The sequence below is a fragment of the Bufo gargarizans genome, chromosome 6 (genome assembly GCF_014858855.1).
Source record: "Bufo gargarizans isolate SCDJY-AF-19 chromosome 6, ASM1485885v1, whole genome shotgun sequence".
NCBI lineage: Eukaryota > Metazoa > Chordata > Amphibia > Anura > Bufonidae > Bufo > Bufo gargarizans.
The window spans coordinates 237314002-237327504 of NC_058085.1; the positions used below are offsets into that span (position 1 = coordinate 237314002).

At 43.6% G+C, this 13503-nt stretch overlaps 1 protein-coding gene across 1 annotated transcript in view; it reads right to left on the reverse strand.

The window, feature by feature from the left end:
• Positions 1-9082: 9082 nt before the first annotated feature.
• The window catches only part of LOC122942101 (zinc finger protein 252-like), an 81359-nt gene continuing 76938 nt past the window's right edge, over positions 9083-13503 (reverse strand). The window contains exon 17 of the mRNA XM_044299597.1: positions 9083-10719. Within this exon, the coding sequence (XP_044155532.1) occupies positions 9200-10719 (1520 nt within the window). The 3' untranslated portion in view covers positions 9083-9199. The remainder of the gene's footprint in view (positions 10720-13503) is intronic.

Below are 13503 nucleotides of genomic sequence, written 5' to 3' on the forward strand. Positions count from 1 at the left end.
GCATAACAAGCCAGAATGTTATTATAAAATCATAATGTTATTTTTAAAACTCCATCGTAGTTTTTCATTCATATTCATTACCACTCTTACAGATCATTACAACATAAAAAATGGGACCGATCATAGACCGCTAGCCCACAGACCACACCCCCTTTCATTCAGAACATGAGATTACATCACAAACCACATGACCCCTTCCAGCCAATCAACACCCCTTACATCTTACTCCAAAAGGTCCTAGAACATAAAACTATATTCATACGAGACATGGTTTAAGGTCAAAGTCCACATTCATACCTCTCGGTTGCAGTGTGTCCAACCTGTAAATCCACTCCACCTCTTTTTGGCTAATTCGTTTGATATTATTACCTCCTCGCCAGTGTGGCTTTACAAGTCGACACCTACAAATTGCAAACGCCTGGGATCCTTAAAGTGCATTGAAACACTATGTGTTTCCAGCCTCTTTTTGATATTCCTCACGTGTTCTTGGATCCTCACTTTAAGTTGCCTCAGTGTTCGGCCCACATATTGGAGGCCGCAAGGGCACTCCAACATGTAGATGACCCCCACGCTCTCGCAGGACATTGATCCTTGAACCTTAAAATCTAAGTCTTTCTGATTCAAATGCACACTTTGTGTGTCCCTCCTTCTATTTTCTTTCTTCCTACAGGGTATACAAAAACTACACCAGGTAAACTTATTCCCGGCTTTCTGAGGATCTTGATGGATTGAACTATAGACTAGTTTGGTACATAAATTTGCATCTTTCTTGCATCTGTGGCTTTACAAGTGTCAAACTTGTAAAGCCACACTGGCGAGGAGGTAAAAATATCAAACGAATTAACCAAAGAGAAGTGTAGTGGATTTACAGGTTGGACACACTGCAACCGAGAGGTATGAATGTGGACTTTGACCTTAAACCATGCCTCGTATGACTATAGTTTTTTGTTCTAGGACCTTTGGGAGAAGATGCAAGGGGTGTTGATTGGCTGGAAGGGGTCATACATTTAATAAATGTACAGTACATACAATAAAACTTGTAAAATTACATTCATACTTTTCCTCCTATAAGTGGTTTATATTCAAAAGTTCTGCAAATTCTAGTCTTTTTATTTTGTGCTACCCTCTGACTGGCAAAAGAAGATATTGGTTTCTCTTTTTAAGCCACTCTTAGCCCACTGTCACCAATTTTTGTTGAAAAAATCCATTTACATTTAGGCCTCTTTCACACGAGCGTGACGGATTAGGTCTGTATGCGTTCAGTGAAACTCGCACTATTTTGCAAGCAAGTTCAGTCAGTTTTATCTGCGTTCGGTTGTTCCCGTCCGGGTGCAATGCGTTTTAAGGGGTTTTCAGGTGCGTGATAAAAAAACTGAAGGTTTACAAACAACATCTCTTAGCAACCATAAGTGAAAAACGCATCGCACCCGCACTTGCTTGCGGATGCAATGCATTTTTCACGCAGCCCCATTCACTTCTATGCAGAATATAGAACATGCTGCGATTTTTACGCAACGCAGAACTGATGCGTGAAAAAACAACGCTCATGTACACAGACCCATTGAAATAAATGGGTCAGGATTCAGTGCAGGTGCTATGCGTTCACGTCACGCATTGCAACCGGGCGAAAAACTCGCTCGTGTGAAAGGGGCCTTAGGTATTTGTATGTGTTGTTGACACAGCGGCCCGTGCTGTTAGGGCAGGTACAGGCACTGCTTTACTCACCTTCCTCATCCTGCCCAGACCCGCTGCTCCTCTTCTTCCTCACACACAGCGGGCTCAGCCACAAGTGTCTCATTCTTCTACAGGTTGCAGACTGTGCTTCTCTGCCTCGCCTGTTCTCCCCACCTGTAGAGCACAAGCGCTTCCTGGCTCTTAAAGGGGTTATCCAACACCTTTAATGCCCCCCAAAATGCCCGGGCACCACATACATGTTATACTTACCCTGCTCCCCTCTCATGCATCTCTCCTGATACCCGCTGCATCTCCCCGTCGCACGGATCAAAACATCCAGCGAGGGCAGCCAATAGCAGGCAGTGACGGGGACGAGGCTCCCTAGCATTGCAGGTGACGCTAGGGAGGCTCGTTCCCGTCACAGCCTGCTATTGGCTGAAATCCCCCTCCCCGTAACCGGATGTTTTGATCCGCGCAATGGGGAGATGCAGTGGAGGCCATGCGGGCATCAGGAGTGACATGGATGCCAGGGAGGGGTTAAGTATCACCTGTACGAGGTGCGTGGGCATTTTGGGGGGGCATTATAAGTGTTGGATAACCTCTTTAAAGGGTCAGCGCATACACCAAAATTCTTCCTCAGCCTATGCCTGGCTGCCTCAGGTATATAAGGAGTTCCTGTCTACCTGTTTATCGGTTCTGACCCTCCGTTGCCTGCCCTAACCTTGGACTAGTTTCACAGATTCATACAAACTCTGCCTGCCCTGAACTCTGCTTTTTTTTCAACTAAGAGTACTGCTTGATCTATTGATGCTCTGAACTGTTGTCTCTAAACCACGTGGGTCAGCAGCGAATCACACAGAATACCAGGATAATACCCTTAGGCCTAACCCAAAGTCAAATCAGCTTGCTGGTGCAGTGGTTCTACACCCACTGTTCGTAACATATGTGACTTGTAGTGAATGTCCTCAGTAAAGACTCCACTCCAAATTGTATTCCTCTTCTCAATCCAGGGACTCGGGAGCAGCAGCAGTGAATGCTGTGATTTTCCATTTGATTGCATTATTGATACCCAGGACCAGTTAGTTTTCTTTTGGAAGGTTACACTGACCAACAGCATGGCTGGAGGCCCAGGAACACCATACTGGAGTTCTCGTAGACCAAATGCGTTAAAGGGGTTCTGCACTTTCAATTAACTGATGATCTATCCTCTGGATAGATCATCAGCTTCTGATCGGCGGGGGTCAGACACCGATCAGCTGTTTGAGAAGGCAGCGGCGCTCCAGGAGCGCCGCGACCTTCTCACTGTTTACCGCCAGGCCGCCCGCCCACTGACGTCACGACTTGTATCAACTACAGTGGGCGCGGCTAAGCTCCATTCAAGTGAACAGAGCTTAGCCGCGCCCACTCTAGTTGATACAAGTCGTGATGTCAGTGGGCAGGCGGCACGGCGGTAAACAGTGAGAAGGCCGCTCCTGGAGCGCCGCTGCCTTCTCAAACAGCTGATCGGCGGGGGTCCCGGGTGTCGGACCCCCGCCGATCAGAAGCTGATGATCTATCCAGAGGATAGATCATCAGTTAATTGAAAGTGCAGAACCCCTTTAACTGGAGTTGTGCCTACATATTTTACAGACCTTAAGGGCAGAGTACATTACATCTGGTATTTGGTGTATTTAAACTGATTTTTTTTCTTACCATTGCACCTAAATCACACCATTCTGTTTCTTTTTATTTTTACCATGCTAATATGCAGGGAATTTTTATTTATTATTTTACAATATTTTTATATTACTTTTAATGGGGAACCGCTTCCCCTGTACTAGTGTAGGACTTAGCTTGCACCTATGTAGTACTCGCTAGTTGTCTTCACTTGAGATTATTCTGATGATTAAATGTAACTGGGGCTCATCGGCTTTATTTAACCAATGTAATCTGGTTATCTCCTTGAAAAAGTGATGAATACAAAATGAGGATTTGTATGTGGTGGGGTCATTCGTGCAACCAAGAGAAACTCTTCACTTTTGAGGATGCATATAGTTGCAGTTTCTATTTTACCTATTTATTGATGCCAACATCTATCCCTGTCATTCCCATACACATTACTATACTGTATGATTACTCTTTAGTCATCTTTCCTAAAGCTGCACATATAAATAACCAGGGATGTATACCAAAACCTCTTTGAGAAGACCAGTGAAATTTTTATTAAAGGGGCTGTCCGAGTTATTTTTTTGTATGTTTCTAACTAATCAAATGTAACAGCTTTACCATGCACTTACTGCATCTTTAGTTGCTCCTTTCACAGAGGGTCACATGACCTGTGATGTCGGCCTGCTCTGATAATGATTCATGCACAACCCGAGTCTGTACACGAAACATCACTGTGCTGGCCACGCCCCACTGCTCTGCTGTCTTCTGCTGCCTGCCCTCTGTCTCCCTTCCACTGCATAATTCTGGAAAGATTAACCCCTTCAAGAGCACAGACTCAGGGCTGAAGGCTTTATTGAGTAGCTGCAGGCAGTGAGGAGACAGATGCTGGGCACAGGAGCTCACAGACTGGAGGAGTTCTGCACAAGAACAGGTATGGAGAAGATCCTGTGTGTATCAGCAGTGTAATTGTGCAGCTGGGACTTGTAGTCCTACACATACAACATGCTACTGAGTATCCCAGCAGGCAGACGTGTCACGATCAGTGTAGGGGGGAAACTCCACACTGAACACAGGAGGGAAGGGGGACAGTAACTGGGCCTGGAAACTAGAGAAGAAACAGGTCACCTCCTACACAACCCTAAACCCTGACTACCTACCAATATGAATAGACCTTAAAGGTAGGAATATTCATAAGCAGAATACCTAGGCCCTGATTTCCCCAATAAGTCCCTGGAATAAGTATAGGACCAGAAACAACCCATTCCTCCCCAGATGGACGAATGGAAGTCTCTGCCCCAGGCCCAGATACAACAACAGGGAATATAACTAATACAAACCTACTCGATACTTAACTTCTGTAGAGATGGAAGAACAGAAACACCAGAGAGGATCTCACACCAGCTCATCCAAACCCAAATGAAGCTATCAACTGCATAGTCAGAAGGGTAGGTTGAGACTATAAAGGGTAGAAGTGATGACCACTGAGTAATAGCTGAGAAAAGGGAAGTGGTTATTAACCCTATCAACACTGAATCAAGAGAAATCCAGGTGGCTGTTAGATTCCTCCACGCTCAGCCAATCTCTTTGATTTCCTGACATCAGTCACCTGAGGGACCATGACAACATGTCACTCAGGGCAGAACTTGTATTCACTTCTTTTGCAGAGCAGGGGGAGGGGCAAAGATTGTTGTTATTGCAGGTAAACAAAGAGCCAGAAGAGAACCAGGGAAACGAGGAAATATATATATTTCTTTCACCTAAAACTTGCTTAGCTCAGTTATATATTGCTGCCCATCATATTTACAGTGCTATACAGTGAGTGCAGAATTATTAGGCAAATTAGTATTTTGACCACATCATCCTCTTTATGCATGTTGTCTTACTCCAAGCTGTATAGGCTCGAAAACCTACTACCAATTAAGCATATTAGGTGATGTGCATCTCTGTAATGAGAAGGGGTGTGGTCTAATGACATCAACACCCTATATCAGGTGTGCATAATTATTAGGCAACTTCCTTTCCTTTGGCAAAATGGGTCAAAAGAAGGACTTGACAGGCTCAGAAAAGTCAAAAATAGTGAGATATCTTGCAGAGGGATGCAGCACTCTTAAAATTGCAAAGCTTCTGAAGCGTGATCATTGAACAATCAAGCGTTTCATTCAAAATAGTCCACAGGGTCGCAAGAAGCGTGTGGAAAAACCAAGGCGCAAAATAACTGCCCATGAACTGAGAAAAGTCAAGCGTGCAGCTGCCAAGATGCCACTTGCCACCAGTTTGGCCATATTTCAGAGCTGCAACATCACTGGAGTGCCCAAAAGCACAAGGTGTGCAATACTCAGAGACATGGCCAAGGTAAGAAAGGCTGAAAGACGACCACCACTGAACAAGACACACAAGCTGAAACGTCAAGACTGGGCCAAGAAATATCTCAAGACTGATTTTTCTAAGGTTTTATGGACTGATGAAATGAGAGTGAGTCTTGATGGGCCAGATGGATGGGCCCGTGGCTGGATTGGTAAAGGGCAGAGAGCTCCAGTCCGACTTAGACGCCAGCAAGGTGGAGGTGGAGTACTGGTTTGGGCTGGTATCATCAAAGATGAGCTTGTGGGGCCTTTTCGGGTTGAGGATGGAGTCAAGCTCAACTCCCAGTCCTACTGCCAGTTTCTGGAAGACACCTTCTTCAAACAGTGGTACAGGAAGAAGTCTGCATCCTTCAAGAAAAACATGATTTTCATGCAGGACAATGCTCCATCACACGCGTCCAAGTACTCCACAGCGTGGCTGGCAAGAAAGGGTATAAAAGAAGAAAATCTAATGACATGGCCTCCTTGTTCACCTGATCTGAACCCCATTGAGAACCTGTAGTCCATCATCAAATGTGAGATTTACAAGGAGGGAAAACAGTACACCTCTCTGAACAGTGTCTGGGAGGCTGTGGTTGCTGCTGCACGCAATGTTGATGGTAAACAGATCAAAACACTGACAGAATCGATGGATGGCAGGCTTTTGAGTGTCCTTGCAAAGAAAGGAGGCTATATTGGTCACTGATTTGTTTTTGTTTTGTTTTTGAATGTCAGAAATGTATATTTGTGAATGTTGAGATGTTATATTGGTTTCACTGGTAAAAATAAATAATTGAAATGGGTATATATTTGTTTTTTGTTAAGTTGCCTAATAATTATGCACAGTAATAGTCACCCGCACACACAGATATCCCCCTAAAATAGCTAAAACTAAAAACAAACTAAAAACTACTTCCACAAATATTCAGCTTTGATATTAATGAGTTTTTTGGGTTCATTGAGAACATGGTTGTTGTTCAATAATAAAATTAATCCTCAAAAATACAACTTGCCTAATAATTCTGCACTCCCTGTATATTTTTTTTTCATAACTCAGACAACCCCTTTAATAGTCTTTCATGGCCAGTATGCATAACCTATGATGGTACTGAAAATCCAAGAAATGTGCTCTGGATTCCAAAAGGGTTAAGACAAGTTATAGAAATTGATGAGGTTGCATTATGATGAAAAACAGCAGTGACAATTTAAGGCAGTAAAGTGCATGCAGTTCTTGGCCCCCGTGCAGAGGTAGGTCTCTTATGCCTCATTCACACAGTCAGTGTTTGGTCAGTGATTTCCATCAGTGGTTATGGCTCTAAACACAGAGCAGGTGCAGATGTTTTCCCTTATACCTTATGTCTCTGGAGGCTCCACACCTAATTTGGGGTCACAATCACTGACCGAACACTGACGTGTGAATGAGGCTTTACAGTTTCACACCCTAAAGAAGAGAGAACAGAACAGCCGTTTATTGCTGCCATTGTGAAGTACTGCTTGGAAGATGTGGCCATTGGTAGGAAGAGATCTGATGATGAAATGTTAGGTTAGTCATTGTTGATGTTCCACTATGCGGACACAGCAGGGGATCCACTGAGAAAATATCGGCGAGTCTAAACACAGACAGGCTGTCTAAATGTGGTGGATGGCCAGACACTTTTGTCCAACTCTTTACTAACTGTTGGTTTGCTTACTTTGAGACAGAATTTTAGGCCAGAATTATGGTGCAAATTTGGCACAAAATATCACATCTTAGGACTGCCCCTTTCCATTGAAGCCCCACCTACATTCAATCAAGTTGGAAAAAGTTGCAGAAACCCTCATTGCACCAGTTTTTAGACAGATTTTAGGCACATGCACATTAATAATTTAGGTCAGTCTTTTGATAACTACATCATTGTCTTGTGCACCACCTCTAGGCAGAAAAAATTGATAGAATCATTGCCAGAAGCCACAGTAAATTGAAGCTTAGGATTGTGCTAAGCTTGTGAACTGATTTCCATTAGGGCTGCAGCTAACGATTATTTGAATAATCGATTAGTTGCCGATTAATTTCTACGATTAATCGATTAATCGGGAAAAACGACAAAATTACAAAACAGAGGTTTATATGATCTTACTTGAAAAATTATGTTCAAAGGCCATATTAAAACAAATTGTGGACGACACTTATGGGGGATCTGTGGACGACACTTATGGGGGATCTGTGGACGACACTTATGGGGGATCTGTGGACGACACTTATGGGGGATCTGTGGACGACACTTATGGGGGATCTGTGGACGACACTTATGGGGGATCTGTGGACGACACTTATGGGGGATCTGTGGACGACACTTATGGGGGGATCTGTGGACGACACTTATGGGGGGATCTGTGGACGACACTTATGGGGGATCTGTGGACGACACTTATGGGGGGATCTGTGGACGACACTTATGGGGGGGATCTGTGGACGACACTTATGGGGGGGATCTGTGGACGACACTTATGGGGGGATCTGTGGACGACACTTATGGGGGGATCTGTGGACGACACTTATGGGGGGATCTGTGGACGACACTTATGGGGGATCTGTGGACGACACTTATGGGGGATCTGTGGACGACACTTATGGGGGATCTGTGGACGACACTTATGGGGGATCTGTGGACGACACTTATGGGGGATCTGTGGACGACACTTATGGGGGATCTGTGGACGACACTTATGGGGGGATCTGTGGACGACACTTATGGGGGATCTGTGGACGACACTTATGGGGGATCTGTGGACGACACTTATGGGGGATCTGTGGACGACACTTATGGGGGATCTGTGGACGGCGTTTATGGGGGATCTGTGGACGGCATTTATGGGGGATCTGTGGACGGCGTTTATGGGGGATCTGTGGACGGCGTTTATGGGGGATCTGTGGACGACACTATTATGGGGGATCTGTGGACGACACTATTATGGGGGATCTGTGGACGGCGTAGTTATGGAGAGGGGGATATGTGCACTGTTATGGGCATAACAGTGCACAGATCCCTTTCCTCATAACAGTGCACAGACCCCCCTCCCCATAGCAGTGCCATACACAGACCCCCCCTCCTCCCCATAGCAGTGCTATAGACAGATCCTCCCCCCTCCCCATAGCAGTGCTATACACAGACCCCCCTTCCCCCTAACAGCCCCGGCGCTTGCATCTTTATTTTACCTTTTTACAATGACGCTCCCGCTCCTGTAACAGCCAGGCAGAGCGGACGGCGGCGTAACGTCACTCAATCACGTGACGCGCCTGCTCCGCCCACTTCATGAATGAAGGAGGCGGAGCAGGCGCGTCACGTGATTGAGTGACGTTACGCCGCCGTCCGCTCTGCCTGGCTGTTACAGGAGCGGGAGCGTCATTGTAAAAAGGTAAAATAAAGATGCAGCGCCCGCCCGCATAGCAACGAATCGGCGATTATTCGATAACTGGATTCGTCGACAACGAATCCAGTTATCGAATATAATCGATTACATCGATTAATCGTTGCAGCCCTAATTTCCATACAGCACTAGGTCTGAGGTAAAACATTTGTTACAGTCTGAAAATGGCTTCGCTTCTTATGCTGAGCAACTGCTGATCTATGACTAAAATATTTCCCACATTCTGAACAAGAAAATGGCTTCTCCCCTGTATGGATTAGGTTATGTCTAACAAGGGTTGATTTTTGGGTAAAACATTTCCCACATTCAGAGCATGAATATGGCTTCTCCCCTGTGTGAGTTCTTTGATGTAGAACAAGAGCTGATTTCTGTAAAAAAGCTCTATCACATTCTGGACATGAAAATGGCTGCTCCCTCCTATGCCTTTTTTTATGTATAATAAGGTATGATTTGTGAAGAAAAAATTTCCCACATTCTAAACATGAAAATGGCTTTTCCCCTGTGTGAATTTTCTGATGTATAACAAGGACAGATTTCTTCATAAAACATTTCCCACATTCAGAACATAAAAATGGTTTCTCTCCAGTGTGCGTTCTCTGATGTGCTAACAGGGAAAATCTCTGGGCAAAGCATTTACCACATTCAGAGCATGAATATGGTTTCTCACCTGTGTGAGTTCTTTGATGTACAATTAGGTCTGATTTCTGTTGAAATCCCTTGTTACATTCTGGACATGAAAATGGCTCCTCCTTTCTGTGCCTTCTTTCATGTACAAGTAGATCTGATTTATAGCGGAAACATTTTTCACATTCTAAACAAGAAAATGGCTTTTCCCCTGTGTGAATTCTCTGATGCATAACAAGGGCTGATTTCTGCATAAAACCTTTCCCACATTCTGAACATGAATATGGCTTCTCTCCTGTGTGAATTCTCTGATGGAGAAGAAGAATAGATTTCTGCATAAAACATTTTCCACATTCGGAACATGAATGTGGCTTCTCAGTTCTGTGGGTCCACTGATGTGTAACAAGGTACGCTCTCTGGCGGAAACATTTTCCACATTCAGAACATGAATATGGCTTCTCCCCTGTGTGAGATCTTTGATGTATAATAAGATCTGATCTGTGTTGAAAGCTTCTATCACATTCTGAACATGAAAATGGCCTCTCATCTCTGTGAATTCTCGTGTGCATAGAAAGAATAGATTTCTTTTTAAAAACTTTCCCACATTCTGTACATGGAAATGGTCTTTCCTCCTTGTGAGTTTTCTGATGTTCAATAACACTTGATTTCCTTTTAAAATTTTTCCCACATTCTGGACATGAAAATGGTCTTTCATCTTTGTGAATTTTTTCATGCATAGAGAGAATAGATTTCTTTTTAAACTGTTTCCCACATTCAGAACATGGAAATATTTTACTTCCTTTATCTCCTGTACTTTGTTTAACAATCTGTGATTGACCAGAAGAAGGTTCCTTGTGATTAATGGGATCAGTTGATAGATTTCTGCTGTGAAGATCCAAAGATATATTTGTGGTAAGAAGGGTTGCGTAATGTTTACCATGATTATCTTCTGTGATATCGTTATATCTTACTTTGTAATCTGGAGATAAAAGGACATTTCCCAAAATGTCTTTAGAGTAGTCATCTATTGGAAAATAGAATGAGATTTTATTTGATCTGTTGCAAAAACAAGGTTTGTTTTTCCATACAATATGCAGCCATTATTGTCAATTGCATTTACCATTGTAGTGAACCATTTTCAGTGATAAACAGTTTTTACATCCAAAATAATTACCACAGGTGCAACTGATCATAGACACACAGGTTCCTTTCTTAAAGGGATTCTCCAGGAATTAAGAAAATAAAATGACTGAAAATACTTAAATATTACTTTATTATAAATATATTCCTAAATATCTCTCATTAGTTATAATGGCTCATTTTGTCTATGGAGCAATCATCAGGGGATACATAATGGCCACCGTCCTACTACTACACACAAAACCTGTAATATTTAAGTATTTTCATTTTCTTAATTCTCGGAGAATCCCTAAAAAGGGAAAGAGCATATGAAGCTACCTGGTAATGAGTCACACACAAATACAGCAACATTACAACACTATTACATGCAGCGACCTCCTCCACAGTATGGGGAGGAGCGATCGTTATGCCATCGCTCTTCCCCATATTGAATAGTTGTTTGCTGTCAGCAGATTGTGTTTCGACAGCATGATCTGCCACCGACAGTGCCATCCACATATCCCCAACCCCATATTAGTGCCATCCACATATGCCCTAATATACCTGTGGGAGGGGCAGGTGGCGGGGCCGGTGTGGTCACTGTACTCCGGCCACACAGATCACTCACTGCTTTATTGCCTAAACATTTTATAATAGCTTTCATTGAAGTTCCGATCCCCGGCCCCATCGGTACTACTTACTAAATGTCCTGTAGCAGGCAGAGCAGGGCGGGCGGCCGGCCATAACTCACTGACGTCATGTGCCCGCGCCGCCTACTTCATTCATAAAGTAGGCGGCGCAGGCACGTGACATCAGTGAGTTACGGCCGGCCGCCCGCCCTGCTCTGCCTGCTACAGGAAATTTAGTAAGTAGTAGCCGATGACATCACATCTACACCCGGCGCAGGCGCATTGAGGATGGAGCGGCCGAGCGAGCGGCCGCCTCTCAGTGCGCCTGCGCCGATTGAAGACAGGTATGGCGCAGGTGCGTTTTTTTTTATTCAAACAGGGCCAGCAGAGAACGATCCCGTTCCCTGGCCCTGTCAATCAACATGCGGAGGGGGCGTATTTAGGATCGGAGGATGCGGCTGCTACCAGCAAGTAGCCGCCCTACTTGCTGGTGGCAAGGTAATTTGCATATTTTAAATGCCCTTTAAAAAAAAAAAAGTTTAAATCACCCCCTTTCACAATTTTACATATAAAAATCTAAACAAAAAAAAATATTAAACATATCAGGTGTCGCACCATCCGAAAATTTCTGAAATATTAAAATATTTGAAAAAATGTTCCTGTGTGGTGAATGCTGTAACGGAAAAAAATAATAAAAACACGATATTCAACTTTTTTTGTCACCTTCTCTCCCCAAAAAGCTGAATAACAGTGATCAAAAAGTCGTATGTAACCCAAAAATGGTACCAATAAAAACTTCACTCTGTCCCAAAACAAACGAGCCCTCATGCAGCTTTGTTGAACGAAAATAAAAAAAGTTATGGCGATGCAAAGAAAAATTCCCAATAGAGGGGGGGAAAATCACCTTATTTTTAAAAAAATTTTATGCAGAACTCAGAATATGATCAAGCCATTGGTGTCGCATAACACCCCCGTGCTAAGCCACACCCCTCAAATAATCGTTCAATAATCTAAATCGAGGTTACAACCTCAATTCATTGCTTTTTTCTTTTGTCATAATCGCCCAGCCCTACTTACAAGCTATGCCACATTTCAGATATAGACGTGATGTCATGGGGACAGGGAACCAACACAGCAGCAAATGTCAGGTGACCACGATGGAGTGAAGGAAAACGGAGCATTACGGATTATTCTTAAATGATCTTCATCAATGATCTTGTGGACAGGACAAAGTAAAGGGTCAGTTTTTGCTAATGACACAAAATTGTGTAGGATACTTAAAACCCAGCCTGATTGTCGAACATTGCAGAAAGAACTATATAAGCTGGCAGCATGGGCAAGAACATGGAAGAATAATTTTAATAATAAATGTAGAGTAATCCAGCGAGGCCACAGTATTCTTTTTCCCAAAAACTGTGCAAAAAAAAAAAAAAAAAGAAGCCACACTAACGCTTAACAATAGCTAAATCCAGTGCGCGGATCCAAAGCATGTTAAAACTACAATCTGAAATGGGGCAAAGAAGGATCCAGCGTGATTCCAAAAAGAATAATCCTTTATTCAAAAAGTCTGTTAAAATACATTTTCTGCATGTAAATGGCTTACATATTTTGACCAACTGTAATAGTCTTAGGCCCCTTGCAGACAAGCGTGTCCGGATGCGTTGCGTCTGCGATCAGGGAAAATTGTGCGAGTGCGTACACAATTTCAGTCAGTTTTGACTGCAATTGCGTTGCGTTGCTCAGATTTTTCGGCGCGAGTGCAATGCGTTTTGCACGCACGTGAGAAAAAACTGATTGTGGTACCCAGACCCGAACCCGGATTTCTTCACTGAAGTTCGGGTTTGGGTTAGGTGTTCTGTAGATTTAATTAATAATAGCATTTTTAATACAGAATGCTTACTAAAATGTGGCTTTAGGGGTTAAAAAAATTTAATGAAATTTACTCCCCTCATCCACTTGTTCGCGCAACCGGCATCTTCTTCTTTCTACTTCTTTCAGGACCTGCCAAGACCTTTGATAGGTCCTGAAAGAAGAAGAAAGAAGATGATGCCGGCTGCGTG